Genomic DNA, 15,455 nt, shown 5'->3' with positions numbered 1-15,455 from the left:
TTCTTTTGAAGTGAATACCGTGTGGCACTCTTCTTTTGAAGTGAATACCGTGTGGCACTTTGTGCAGGGTGAGCCTGCAGTAAATTTATGTAATTTGGCATGATATATGTGATGTGGTGTTCTTATTTTTCCCCCCCGAAACACAGTGCATATGCTACACTTAAACACAGTGCATATGCAACGGATGGACTCAAGGACATGATACAGGGAGGAGCAAAATTAAACAACAAGAAGTTAAAAACTGAAATCGTAAATAAGAGAGTAAGCTAGTGTAGTCGCAATAATACAGGGAACGGTTCAGCCGGCACCATTTATAGCCACGGACTGGCAGCAAGATATCCATGCCGCGACCACACTGACGTGCGTACGCTTGTCGTAATCGATAAAATATACAGTTTGCGTGTTGATAACTTTCGCAAGCGCATTTTGCGGTGCCAACTGCCGTATAGTACTATTGCAGTAAACTATAGTGCTACTGTAAATTAGTAGCATGCTCAATCCTGTGGGCAAAAAACAATTACTTGCACCTCTTGGTATCATAGCTATTGTTGTTGTAATATCATACCATTGAAAAAAGTGTCTACTCGTGATATAGGCTTAAATATAGTTGATACTTATTCCTCAAGATATATGATATAATGTTACCACTTTTTTTTGTATATCCTTAATCGATTGTGAGCGCGAGCGGTTAAATCATGTGATGAACCCAATCATTCTAGTTCTAGTTAAATGAAAATATTGTATTCATTTTAGTTCCATGCATATAACAGCATCGTGCATGGAAAAGTAATAAAGCACTGCCACATAGTTCGTGTCATATCCACGTCGGATTGTTGTTTCAGAATACCCGTGTGCAGGCACCTTGCCACGTTGGCTGTGCCCTAACAAAGATACTTTAATTTCCATCCCAGACAAACAAACTGCCCTCCATGATTATTGCTAAAATACGCTGCTTTACACATGAACAGTGACACGTATAAACCCCATGTACTGCGTGTGCAGTATATTACAAGAGATCGATGGCACTGCTTGCATTATTGCTTATCCGACACTGCGAGCTAACTTGCCTTGCCGATCTAATAGCTCAAAAGGGAAGAAGAAAAGATCGTAACTTGCTAGCCGAAAGCTGTGTTACGTTTCGGATCCATCTCTAGCTTTGATAAAAAAAATAAAAAAAAAATCTGTGAACTGATTCACTGAAGCCGCAGATGCCGTGAAAGCGCTAGCGTTCGTGTGAAGTGAAACAGCTAGCAGATCGATCGTGAAATCGCGCGGCAGCACCCACGGCCGCAGGCCGGGACAAGAAGCTGGCCGGCAGGCACGCGGATCGATCGGAGGCGAAGAAGCAAGTCCGCTCTCCCTTGGTGCACCGTGTGTCGTCGGTCATCATCAGCTACAGACGTCGTCGTCGCGTCGCGTGCAGCCATGGAGACGGCGAGGGCTGCCGCGCTGCAGGCCCTGCGCCTGGGCTGTAATGGCGCTGGCGGTTCCCGGTTTCGGTTGGGCAAGCCGACAGATCCCACCAGCACTTGCGCTCGCGGTGCATGCATGCGCGCGTCATGCGTTCGGCTTCGGCTTCGGCCATGCGGTGCGTGGGCTGCTGCTTGCTGTTAATGCGCAGGTTCCGTGGCACTCTGGTCTGGCTTTGACACGTCTTTGGGCCCGTTTGGATGAACAGAGATTTTGAGAATCCAAAATTCAAAATCTGATCAGCTTCCAAACAGGATAGATTCTGCCTCGAATTTTATGAAGCTAGATTATGGATTCTCAGAATCCCGGAATCCGGAGCGGACTAGCTTCCACTCAAAATCCAGATTCTTTGCATCCAAACGAGGCCTTTAAGATATTGTGCATGTCAGCATGTCTACCTGTCTTTAAATCTAGCCGGCCGGCCGCACAAATTAATTTCAAACAAAAGTTGGGTAAAGCTAATTTTGGAAATTAACATAGTCAGCTTGATTGTCTGTTGTGATCGATCACAACCTCTGTATGCATGAGTGAGAGAGAGACGTTGTAAGTGAAGAAATGGTTGATGATGTCACCGACTCACCGTGACAACTGGCAAGGATGAAGTCGATCCCCGGGAAGCCTGTAGCGCCGCGTGCAACTTGGATCAGATTTTCGCAACACACAACAATCTTGAGAGTTCCGTGTTATCGGTCCGCTTTAAGCCAGGGGCGTCAACACGCCGAACAAGTACTGAACCCAACAGCCGGTCAGCAGCAAACTGCGTGGCACATATCTCCCTTCAAACGTGGCTCGTTCATTATATCTCTCTTTCCTCGATACATGTTGTACAATAATGCTACACCAACAACATACTGAACCCAAAAACAGGTCTGCAGCAATCTATGTGGTACACGTGCCCCTTTAAGTAGAGCTCGTTCATTACATATCCTTTGTATCTATTTCCTCAATACATGTACATTGTTACAACAACAAGAAGAACAGCAGCAGCAACTATACACAAGTGTAACGTACAAGCTACAAATTTCACAATTTGCACGGTATGAACATAGAAGACGACGCAACCCCAAAAATGTTCTTGGTCAAAAAAGTTCAGCACAGCAAAAAGGATAATACCCAGCTTCTCCCGCTGATTCTGAGACAACTCTCAGCTCCCTCTGAATTTTCCTCCGTTCATATAAGACTGGGCATGCAAGGGAAATGCACTTGACCCCACTTTCAACAATCCAGTCTGCGCCGCCACAGTGCCCACATATCTGGACAAAGTTCATCTTAAGCAGCTCAGATCAAAACTATATGTGTTTGTTATGCCCAAAAAAGATTAAACATCAAATATTGACATTAAGTTCTTGTTGCACATAACTGTTAGGAATCAATTGACTAGTAAGTTGCCATTACAGAATGTAAATGCTAATGAAACAGTATTTCATCCAATGATACTATTTTGCTTAGCATGTAAAGTCAGTTTGAACTCAAGATTCTCTAGCTTTTTTGTTGAGTGGAGTAAATCTGTAAATGTGAGGTAAACCACACAAGTATGTTTGACATAATAACCACGCATTACAGACTTACAGCAGCAAGATGTTGGATTTCTCGCTCCAACTTTGAAGTTCGACCAGCAACTACTGTGGCAACAACAGCTTCATTTTTCAAGCAATTTTCGCAGAAGGTCTCTGATCCTTGAATTAGATCACCACAAATTGAACAGTGGCTTGACATGTAGTATGTATCTATTCTGCCTCCCTTGCTGGAGGCTTTATTATTCAATCCTAACCAGATGAATCTGCCATCACGAGAAAATAAACCATGACCAGAAGCAGACTGCCGTTTAGCAAGAGTTGGTCGTATGGGGCGAGGCATTTCACTAAACCAATTATTCAGGTCGGCACCAAGGAGTCCAAAAACACGTTGTAGTGCTGGGATAATCTGCTTGGTTATGTAATATAGTTCATTTAATCTATAAGGAGATCCAACTTCTAGGAGACCATAAGGATCAATAACCATGTCGGCGAGACGAGCCCCTGGTTCCCCATGGATTACAACATATGGCACTCTCTCTGCATACCGAGGCTCCGCCCTTGGATCAGACAACATAGCTTTTGTTGCAACAATTGCTGCAGGTGGCAGAGTGGATGCCCTTGCACTGTAGGTACCTAAACGGACCTCCTTTGCAAAAATGAAGTCTCGGATAGAAACTTTCCCTGATAATAGTCGTGTCCACTGACGCTCCAAATATGACCTGACCTGCAATGGTTGAAGACCATCAAGCTATACGCTTAACAAAAACAACAATAAAAAGAAGGAAAATGGTCCTTATAAAGAGGAGATTGAGTAATTGTTGCAAGAAGGAAAATACTACTTACTTTGGTTAAGTCCTGTTCCTCAAACATTATTCTGATAGACTGTTCCAAAATCTTTGCAACTGCTGGGCAAGTATCTCTCCTAACTGTTTCTATCCCCTTTGCATCAAAGATTGGCTCATTCTGTTCAGGACTCTCGTAGCTATAGCCAACATATCTCTTCTTTGTAAGAAGAAAGCATGGCTGATAGACTTTCTCGAACTTCAATGTGACTGGATCAGGATTCATCGCAGTTATAGATGAAGCAATCTCCTTTCCTATTCTGAATGCTTCTTCCCTAGAACGCCCTTTTAGAAGAACAAACATACTGCAACAGAAACAGTGGTATAAGTATACTATGGCTACATTGTACTTTATAGAGAAAACATGAAACACAATAATACCTGTCAGTATCACCATACACAACCCTAGCTTTCCACAAAGGATGCTGGTTGACAAATGATATTGCTGTTTCAAGCGTTCTACGACCACATTGAACAATGCTGTCTGCAAGCTCTGCACAAGGCATCCGACCACTGAAGCCAGCAGCTGTGTAGCCATATGTTACATTAGCTATCAGCTTCAATGCAAGCTGCCGTGCATTGAATATCTGGAAACAAATTAATTATTTGTAATGTATCCACCAATGGTAAGAAAACCCTTTTACTGAAAATAAAAATTGCAAAAGGGAAAGCAACATGAGGACAGCCTAAGCAAATGACTATTGTATCATAGTACAATCACCATATCCGCAAGATATTTAGGCATTTCACCTAATGTTTGAAAAATGGTTTACAAGAAGTGAATACCCTGTGCAGAACTTGCTCGGATGGACCCAACTTTTTCATTGCTTGTTTCACCATAATTCTCGTTGACAATATTTCCTCTAGAAGGCGAGGAAGCACGCCTTTTCTTATCTGCAGAGTACCATTAAGATTGTTCTGGAAAGGTCAATAGTTACTAGGGAAATATAATGTGCAGTGCAGTGAATGTACCAGGAATCACTAAACATGTAATTGAAAACAAAATTTTCAAGAATATATCCAATAATTCATCTGGATGGTAGCAAAGGACAATCAGACAGGTTGATCTACCGACCATAGAGGTATTCAGGTAAACTGTCGTATATGAACAATTATCTATGGAATGTTTCAAATTTGCCATTACCAATATGAAGAACATCAGATATTGCTCAGAAATTAAGAATATCACCTCAGGTTGCACGTACAGGACCCCATTTGGGGTAAGCAGCAGCTGATTTTTCAGATCTACAAGTGTATGCGGATCTGCTGAATATGAGCTGACACCAAGTACGTTTGACTTTGATGGGAAAACTTTACCCAAGCATGTAGAATAACATAGGTTATATGCTATTATCATGGAAGGATAGAGGGACTGAAAATCCAGTACAACAACTGGATCAGGGTAGAAGGCTGATTCTGGTTCCATTACAAGCGGCAGGCACTCCATGGCTGGTTGAGAAGCAACCTGCAAATTAGCATTAGTAACAGTTTAGCAGAAAACATATACTATTTTTGTGGTTCAACTGAGGTTGTGAATGGCCAGCCTGTAGTTCTAAAGAAATCGATGAGCCCATTTCTAGCTACTTACATAACGCCACATCTTAGGATCCCTACAAAAAAAAATGGCCATCTTTGGCAAAAAATTCATGCAATATATGCTCATCAGTAGAATTTCAAAATGAACAAGATATGTTGTTCTAACATTGGAGGTTCAGAATTGGGTAATGAGCAACTACAGTATATTTGCAGCAAAAAAAATGAACAACTAAAATTGGCAGGTGGCAGAAAAATGCACCTGTTGATTACCGGGCGAAATTGCAAGGTAGTTCTGTGTATGAGCCAATCTCAGGAGCATAGATTCAACACGATACTGAGATCCCCGAGAAAGAACAGAAAAGAAGTCAATACCAAATACACGAGCAAGTTCAGATGTTCGATTCACCTGCATGCCAGGACAAGTAACAATAGGATGATCATCATGATTGTAATGTTCTATCAGGAAAAAAAAAAGTCCATAGCTTATTCAGGACATGTAAATAGAACCAAGTTGTTCAAATGATAAAAGAAGTAGAAAATCAAAAGGACAAGTTGCTTAGCTGATAAAATATCTGAACTGAACAAACAAGGGAAGTCTGAAAAAAAAACAAAGTTGACAATATACTAGGAAGAATATCGTGGAGGAAATTCAATTTACCAGGTCCAGTTGATTCATTATTTCAAGGTTAATTCTAGCTCTAGTGCTAATATATTCTATGCAACGGTGTCTTCCTCGTCCAGGACCTGTTGCAAACCATCGGTTCAATATCCCGTTTGGTATCAGTGGTATCTTTCTCCTCAGTACTTCATCAGCTACAGCTTCAAGGGAGTAATTATTAAGCTTAACTTCTGCACGCATGAGACGCCATAAATTAAGAACAATTCTTCCAACAGCATGTATACCACTCGCATGAGTATGACTCCAGTTATTCTCACTGACTTCACCAACATCATCAGCAGAAGATGCTTCAGCAAGCATCTGACTAGAGTCATCAACTGGAACTTTACGTGGATGATTCAGCTCATGCGGTAGTGTTCTTGAAATCCTTTTCAGTAAGCCTATACCCAGATAAGCAGCTCTTTCAGCTAGAAATCCTAAAGATCCTAACTGAATCTCCCATCCGACTAGGATATCTGGATCAATTGAACAGACTGCACTAATAAGATTGTTCAGAAGGTCCCTCTCTTCAGGGAAGACGTCTACATTACAGCCAGCAATACCATCCAGATTTCTGCATATAAAAGAAAGAAGCGCGTGATGTTTGAATCTATAAGAATTAAAGCATCTAAGAAAGATAAGCAAATATCACAAGCCAGCACAAGCAAGCACCCAAAGTTTCTGGTTGAACAAATCAATTCTACAATAGATCCTTAGTAACTTAGTTATGCAAGGCAACATATTTTCGTGAAATGAAGCATCAGTTGCCATTGCCACCATCCTAGTCAGTCGATACGTCATATATATCTCACTTGTCTATAATTCAAAGGGAATCAGACACTTAGCAGGGTTGACTGGTAACTGCCTGGAAACCTCCAGTTAATTGATATTGTAAATTTAGAATTTTTTTCTGCAATTGAAGATAGATAGTAGGTGTTGATTAAGGGAAGCTTTGAGGCCATTGTAGATTTCTACAAAATCTAAGAGAGCTAAGTGTGATGATTGCAAAATGAACAAGATTAAATATCAAGTGGCTTTAGACCTCCTCCTGCGTGATATGTCACTGTTGTCACGTATAAACACATGAACTTCAACAGTATTATCAGCATCATCCTCAGTGGCCAAAGATACAGCATTGATGGCATCAAACCGTGGATCAGGACGCAGCTCTCCTCTGCTTTCTGCTAAAACCTGTTTAGCAGGGAAAAGAAGCTAAATATCAAGATTCAAGAGGTACATTCTACTTTTGCTGGTATCCCAAGCATTTAAAAGACTTCTATCTAGGATTTGTCTGTTAGTCATTGGCAAGTCAAAAATTTATGACTGATAAGCTTGTCCTTTAGTCATTAGCAAGTCAAACTTTGTCATTAGCAAGAATCTTAATGGTTGGTCCGAGAACAACAAATTATCCCACTACATCTATGGATGAATGCAGAAAAAAATATATTTATTGGGAACAAAAGAGAAGAAGAATGAAGTAGAAGTAGAACCTCCATGCTAAGCATAGTCAGTTGTTGCCCACAACCGATACTAGCAGGGTCACGAAATCCTATTTGACTGAGAGGTGTGAGCTTATCCTTCTCATTTCCAGCTGATATCTGGGAAAAGGCATGCCACTCGTCCAAATGTTTACTTTCTCTGTTAGATAAAGTTGATTCCATCACATCTCCATCCACAGCAACTTTCACTAAGGAATTCTCCAAAGTAGATCTGGAAGGAGAATTTGGTGATAAAGCAGAACTGTGCGCCTCTTCCTTGTCAGCTGGGACTCCCTCACCATAGTTGGGGTAACCTGAAACTGAAACACATACAGGCACAAATGAAATTAATTTTTACAAGAAATTTCTTGTGCCACAGTATGAAAACAAAAATATGCAGGAAATCTCGAATACCAGAGGAAATATTGGAACGAGATTGTTGGGTTAGCCATTCGCCCACAGCTACTGCAGATGGTGGCGAACGTGCATGTGTCAGCAAATATAGGGCTGATCCGTCATTTTGGAAATGAGTTGGGACACCCATGACACCACCTGCAAACCCACCGCTTTCCATATGCTGAAACAATTCATTCTGCTTATTGTCCTCTATATTCTGATTGAAAAATGGAAGGAGATCAGCTAACCCTTTAGCAGCTGAAAAAGAAAAGCAGAAGAAAATGTGTATAAATTTATGGATCAAAAAAGTGTGGCTTATGGCATTATAGTATGAGGGACGATAGCGGTTCCAAGACAGATTATGTTGTGGTAGAACAACAAGCCTCAGGTGATGTCACAGATTGATAAACAGGAGTACAGGATACGACTGCAGACTGTAGAGCAAAGGTACAAGCCAAATGTTATGAAAAAAAGAAATGTATGAACTATGAAGCATGAAGAAATATCGAGAACTGATATCCTGAGCAACTGTGGAAAGAAAACTGATAAAAGAAACAATAGGTAGATAGAAGGGTAGGGAGCGATGGAGCAGAGGCAATTCTGTATGGATAAACTTTCTTGGGGGAACTAAATCCAAGTGAAAAGGAATGAGACTTCAAGAAGCAGAAAAAAAAAGATATAAGCATAATAGGCTAACTGAAAACATATAATAATAGACTTTTTTAATGGCACATGCAAAATGGGCATCCCATTTGATTTGGTTGACAGTCCAAACTGCTTCCAAGGGGAAACAATACTTAGTTACCTAGAGAACCAGGACCTAGAGGCCTAAGACTTAATACCTAAAATGCTGTGTAAATAAGTAATCATACCATAGGCATTAAAGTCCAACACAATTATTTCTGCAAATTATATGGGTAAGAATAAGAGCAGTGCTTGAGGTCTAGCATACCAAGTCTACAATCCATATTACTCCTGTTTAAAACTACATCATATTCATCGTGACAACATAAAGATTTGTTGGGGGCACTTACATTCTCGTTGCTCACAGCCTGAAGGACTCTCCAAACTAGAATGTACATGGTTCTTCAATGGAGGCTTCTGAGAAAATGTCATCTGTAAACATTCATCGTCAGAATAAGCCATTGCTGAGTTTGGAATATCACTTGCGAAATCATGAAATTCCAATCCCCCAGAATTCACAATTTCACTCTCTTTATCCATGGTGCATGTTGCAGCACCAGAACTACCAAACTCCAACTGTTCACGACGAAAAGATCTCCTCCTTCTCATCAAGTCCCTCACAGAATGACAGACTGAATCATGTACACCTACAAAACTAGAAGATTCCCCGTCAGCGTCGCTTGTGATATCATGATAGTTCTTATCAGTGGTACTCTTGTTAGATGCACTTAAATCCTTCTGTGAGGGCATTGCACTGCATGAATCATCAGCATTTCGATGCAGCCCTTTTTTTGTGGAAAGAGGCAAAGAACCCCAGAGATGTTCAGTTCCTGCACGCTTACTAGCTGATTTTGAAGAATTCTTAGTAGGTGTGTAACTAGGCGATCCTACTGTTTTCCTAGTGATCTTGCTCCTTTCATATTCTTGGGAGACTTTTGGGCTCTCATCAGCCGACCCATCAACCTGAGGAATAATGTTGCCCACTGAAGTAGTAGAATTAGGCTTTACAGAGTCGAGGTAAGAAGTATGTGTGTTTGGTTCTTCTGCTGCACTGACAGGATCAACTGAATCAAGAATATCCTGGCACTCCTGCTGAGAAGCACCATCAAAATCCAGGTGAGCAGACTCTAAAGCAACTTCAATGGACTTCTTGCCAAACAAAGGGCTGAGGATGACTTCATTAACTAACTCATCATCAGTTGTTGGTTCCTCTGCAGCTTGTGAGGAGGCCAGCCAGCTTAAAAGTCCAAGGGCTTCAGCATCCACTTGCTACAAAAGAACAATTTTAAGGAGAAAAGAAGTTCGGTTACTAAATAACAAAAGCTTATTCAGATTAAAAAAAATTGCAAAAGATACCATGATTCCATAAACTGAAAATTTCATGCCAACTTAAAGACCGCTATTGGGGATGAATGATATAGGATCAGAAAATGACCATCAAGTGTTGTATCATGTAACATCCAAACTTCTTGTTCTTTTGAGTTTCAAAGCTAGCTTTCTATTTCTCCCACCTTCTTGGCAACTCTTCTGGGCTGCCCAGACCAAGAGCAACAAGAACCAGGAACAGTGACCATAAGTTGTAAATCTTTAACTTATAAATGTTTTACGTGTCCTTAGATTTTTTTAGTTCAACCCTGTATACTATGTGATTTTCCTTTGCTAACAATACAGATCGACTCAACAACTGAGATAACATCTGAGGAGTGAGGACTACCTTTTCACCCTCATCAGACAACTGAGATAATATTCTTTGGGTTACAGATGAGGACACAAGATATTGACTGTTTCTTTCAGGAGATATAGTCTGCGCAATTTGTTTTAACAGCCCTGAGCAAAGACTTGCATTTGGTTTGTCATTTTGCATGCCAGCAGAATTACCAACATCAACATTATCACAGTAGTCATCCTGTGAGAATTTAACAGTCCCAACAACATCAGTCAATGATTTGAAGCACCTTTCTAGCCTTTCAGACTCTTCTGTGGTAGAAACTTTACGTTGTGGCTCTTCTTGTGAAAACAACATAGAAAGGGCACTCTCATACTTGATACCATGAAGAAAATCTTTAAGAACTTCTTCCCGTAAAGGTCGACCCAGATCAGCATGTTTTGTTTCCTCCAACAGCCTTAAGCGCTCAAGTTCCTGAAGACAATAACATAGAGGTTTGAAAGTTATTAACATTTCGTAGCACAGATGCGCAAACAAAATTTAAAAAAAAAAACGCACCTCCCAAATTGCTACAAGTGACTGAACCATTTTCATATCTTCTGTTGTTTGAGAAAGAGAAGTGTACATCTTATACTTCTCATTTAGGATACCTGAAGGTGAAACTGAAATTTGTAACGAAAGTTAACAATATACCAAATAATAGTGCTAGAATGTGATAACCAGACCTTCTAATCTTGAGTCAGCTTCAAGCATTGAAGAACTATGTCGACAAGCGAAGCTCAATTTGGTTCCTCCCAGACAATGGGAAGCGGCAGAACTGCCCAGTATTGAAGAATGTGGCACTGTTGAAGATATCCAAACTGTTGGACTTTTTAGTTCCGAATTATTTGATTGTGTCTATCATTTTTATTCCAGAAAAAAAACAAAGTTTTAGTGCAAACAATGAATAAGGTTTGAACAAAAATGAAATGAATATTCAAATGAAAAACATTAGACGGCACCATAAACAAATATATAGAGCTTGTTTGAGCTCCAATACAGTAAAACAGTCCACCTTCTTGCAGAGAGATGACTTAGGATGGAAATCATCTGGTAATGGAGGACGGAACTTGAAGTCTTTGACATGTATATGTCCCATTCCATACAAGTTGTAGTCAATCTAAAACAAAAATACAACAGAAACAACCACCAAATAAACAAAAATGTAGCATCACATCACGCAATGATATCATTGCATAATTATAAAAAATAGGTAAAATGGTAGTATTGTTTTGCAATTCATGATAAAGCAGTGTGCTTACCAAAAAGTGAAGAAGATATGGAATGTGGGATTCATAAGGCTGAAATGCTCTATTAAAAACAGCACCACTCTGAAATTAAATAGCTATAAATCAGTGCCTGAAAGAGTATTTGGAAACTTTTCCAAATAAGATTTTGTTTTCCATGGAAAGGCACATAAAAATGCTAGCATGTCAGCTAATAATTAGCCAATACTTTTGAACAAGAGGAAATATTGCCTCCATGCCAGCATATACTTATGTAGCCAAGTACTCCCTCCATTTGAAATTACAGTGCTTATTTTGTTTCATTAGGACAAGCCTTTGACCAATAATCACTCTATTAATGCATAACTTTTGTGACACAAAATTGATGGCATTAGATACGAATTAAAAAATACTTCTTACAATTATAATTTGACATCGCATAAATGAAATATTAATAGAGTAATTGTTGGCTAAAGCCTTGTCCTAATGAAACGAAATATGCCTTGTAAAAATCAAAGGGAATATGAGATTGTTGGAGAACAAAATTGATGGCTTCACACTATGAAAGTTAAACAGATTCATGAGTTCACACCACAAAAAGATAGGGACAAAATAAGGGCATGCTTTCAGGTGAAATAGTGAAGACCATTGGCATGAAATTGTTCACCATGAATATACAAGTTTCACTAATCACTACTGCCCTATAAGTGGACAGATGGCGTAACTGCAAATCCGCAAGTGTGTAGCTAATGGGGAAAGATCCAATGAACCGAAAAGAACAATAATATGTAAAGGTTGTTCACGCATGACTCCTTCAGTAAATACAAAACAGTAAAACCAAGTACTTTCTAAAGAAGGGAAACGAAACAGAAATCCATTCACTTTGGTCTTATATAGCTTTCCATAAATAAATGAATTTTCCAACATTGTACAACTTACCAACAAAAGGGTCGCAGCTCGAGAAACCTCATGAGGATAATATCTTGAGACAAAATCAAGGAAGCCAATTGCACAACGAAGTTTTATAATAAAAACACCATTCTATAAGGCTGCAGTTGCAACACCCCAAAATCACATCAGCAATAGAAGATTTATGTGACACCATTTTGGTCCAAACAAGCAAGGCACTTATTATACAGTTCAAAAGCTGGACCAGATGACCAAAGCATTAACTCTAATTTTGGCGTTTCAGCAGTCAATTGGTTTGGTAAGAAACAGTGGGACAAAATATATTCTAATTTTCCAACTTCCCTCGACACTGAATAGAAAAAGATATGACAAGTGATGTTGACTAGTATACACATTTGTAGAAGCAGTGTTGGATTTATGAAAATAAGTAAAAAGTGGATACAGATAGATCTTCACAAAAAGCTCCTCGGACGCATGGTAGCCGTACAACTTCTTTGCTCTAACAAGGCTACATCCATGCACATGCTTCCGTTTTGATGGACCACGAATCTGCAAGAAAACAATGATACACACAAACATAGAAAGTACACGACATAATAAACTAAGTGAACTCCAGAATACCTGCAAAGCTTTCTCAAGGTCACTCAAGAGACCAGTTATATATGAATTACCTAGAGAACAGATGAAAAGAATGTATTAATTCGACTGGTCAAGAATTGCATTCCTTGACACTGCAAGCAGCAGCTAATCTCCAGCACATCAGAACTAACATGTAGGTTCTTGATAGAAGAAACGTGCAGGCGTGAAGCTACTTGATTGCGAGATATGGTTGCTTTTTTTGCCAGTAAACAATTAGCAGGCGCTCTATAGGCAGCCAGGCTACGTCAACTGTAAGGCCTAGTCTACCTCTGAGTCACCTAACATTTGTAAATTCAAGTTAATAATCTTTAAAAAATCAGAAGAAGTGATCTCTTCTGTTGCAAATCATAGTTATAAAAAAAAATCAATAAACACTACTCAAAAAGAATTTGCGTGCATATGGATAGAGCTGTTTCAGGTAGCTTGTATAATAAATTTATACACATCATGCAGAACGAAAGTGGCAACAAAAGAAATAAACCAATAAAATGCATAATTGAGCCCAACCTGTACAGGGTACATACGTAAGAAGCTAAAAATTACCTTTGTCTACATTATAGAGCAGCTCCTCTGGACAAGGAACATACAAATATGGCAGGACCTAAACACCAAAGAGAGAGTAGATATTTACAAACTAGTTGAGACAATCAGGGACTGATAAAATAGACTGAGACAAAATCATAGGGAAAATGTGGGTGGACAAATGGAGTATACTTTACACATTAGAGATTCCAAATGCATGGGGTGAGAACTGAGAACAAGACAAGCAGATACAAATTATCGTCCGTATGTCTACACTCTCTTAATGAAATGACACGCAGCTCTCCTGTGTTGTTCGAGAAAAGAATTGCCTGTATGTCTACAGTCTAGGAATTTTGATCGCAAAGAAAAATGGAAACATACAACAGCCATCAAATATATAAAACTACAGCATGGACATGAACTCGGGAGAACAAACTGAATCTCTGCCTGAGTTTCAGAGCAGTGGCCATTCAGCGAAAATTTAACCGAGGGCAGAGAACATGGATACTGAGCTAGAAATCTTAAGATTAACTAGTGTCTCAGAGAGCAAACTAGTTTCAGAGATGTCCATTTGCACTACTATTTCAAGACAGAGGCAGCAGTAGCTAAACAAATAAAATTCACCGACAGTTGTATTAAGAAGCAGGCAGTAGCACGTTCCCTCCAAATTTTCAAATTCAAACCCAAACAGAAAAATCGCATGTCCGAGCTGTGCTACACACGCCCTATGATGCCTGACGAGCACCGAGAAGCTCTGAACAGAGAAAAATGCAGAGACAGGCAGCACGTTGACAGAGAAGCTGGCTGGTACGCACCCGGTGGATGTGGAGGCAAGTCTTCTGCCCCGCTGGGGTGGAGCCGTAGATCCTAATTACCGGCACCTCCTCCACCTCCTCGCCTGGCGTTCCACACGCGCAACGAGTTGAATTCAGCGCGAGATAGGCTGGTGAAGGGGAGGAGGAGTAAGAGGACAAGGGGGGAAGGGGCAGGGGGTTTAGCGCACCGTGGAAGGGGCTGCGGGAGAAGTCGAAGCCGGGGAGGGGCGGCGCCATGTAGTAGTCGATGGAGACGATGCGGACGCTGAGGACCGGTGTGGGGGTCCCCGGCGTCGAGGGCTCCGGCGACTGCGAGGAGGACATGGTCGGTCGCCGGCGAGCGCGCTGGTGGCCTGGTTGGGCGGTTCGTGCGACGCCTACTAAGCGGTGTGTGGGCTGGTTTAGTGGGCTGAGGCTCCTTCCAGCGCACGCTACTGGTTCGTCGACGACTGGGTCGCCGCTGCCGTCGTGTCGGGCGAGAGTTTCTGTGTGGGCCGGTGGGCTCAGGCAGTCAGGCTACTTCTTATTAGGCTTTAAAGTGCGCAAAATAAAGCCCATAGAGTGCATCCCTTTTAGCCATTTTTCAGTATGATATTGGGCCTGCAGGTGCACACAGAAACGGAAAAGGAAGAATTTTTTTTTCTTGCTGTGCAAGCGTGTCAAGATTTGTGAAAGTCTTTTTTTTTTGCAAATAAGATTTTTTTTGGAAAAGTTTGCAGGAGCACTGCACTGTCATTCATTTAAGAAGAAGAGCAAGCAAGTCTTACAAGATCTTCTGTTTCTTTGTGAAAGTTGAACAATGTCATTTGCTCTCTGTTGTTATTTTCACTGCCAGTGCCAGGCACGCAGTTAGAGGTGCAGTTGCCAGTTGGGTGTGTGGACAGGCTTCTGAACTTTTGCATCCTTTCACTAGCAGCGACAGGGCCCACGTTTACAGTACTGACAGGATTTACATCTCAACGCGCAATTTCCTTTAAGCAATCAACCAACCGTGTGGCGCACCGAGGTAATTATTGTGAGGAGATAGGAGGTTGCCATCGACCGACGACTATACGTAC

The 15,455-nt window shown here is 40.8% G+C and overlaps 1 protein-coding gene across 2 annotated transcripts; it reads right to left on the bottom strand.

Annotated features, from left to right (window-relative positions):
* Positions 1-2,243: 2,243 nt before the first annotated feature.
* LOC117844860 (DNA polymerase zeta catalytic subunit) lies at positions 2,244-14,793 on the bottom strand. Of its 2 annotated transcripts, XM_034725668.2 has the most exons (23): positions 14,586-14,793; positions 14,398-14,480; positions 13,604-13,661; positions 13,043-13,092; positions 12,864-12,970; positions 12,452-12,494; positions 11,549-11,617; positions 11,302-11,406; positions 10,973-11,144; positions 10,806-10,897; positions 10,296-10,721; positions 8,932-9,850; positions 7,916-8,155; positions 7,514-7,821; positions 7,066-7,214; positions 6,024-6,597; positions 5,625-5,771; positions 5,019-5,294; positions 4,616-4,723; positions 4,211-4,416; positions 3,831-4,134; positions 3,040-3,711; positions 2,244-2,723 (listed from the first exon to the last, which is right to left on the bottom strand). In XM_034725668.2, exons 1-23 carry the CDS (start codon positions 14,719-14,721, stop codon positions 2,550-2,552), a joined length of 5,418 nt encoding a protein of 1,805 aa, XP_034581559.1. In that variant the 5' UTR covers positions 14,722-14,793; the 3' UTR covers positions 2,244-2,549. The 2 variants fall into 2 exon arrangements, with proteins under 2 accessions (XP_034581559.1, XP_034581558.1); XM_034725667.2 differs by having other exon boundaries at positions 12,864-13,092.
* Positions 14,794-15,455: the final 662 nt, after the last annotated feature.

The sequence above is a fragment of the Setaria viridis genome, chromosome 2 (assembly GCF_005286985.2).
Source record: "Setaria viridis chromosome 2, Setaria_viridis_v4.0, whole genome shotgun sequence".
NCBI classification, from domain to species: domain Eukaryota; kingdom Viridiplantae; phylum Streptophyta; class Magnoliopsida; order Poales; family Poaceae; genus Setaria; species Setaria viridis.
Note: the sequence above shows the minus strand (reverse complement) of the source record. Positions and strands in the feature narration are given on the sequence as shown.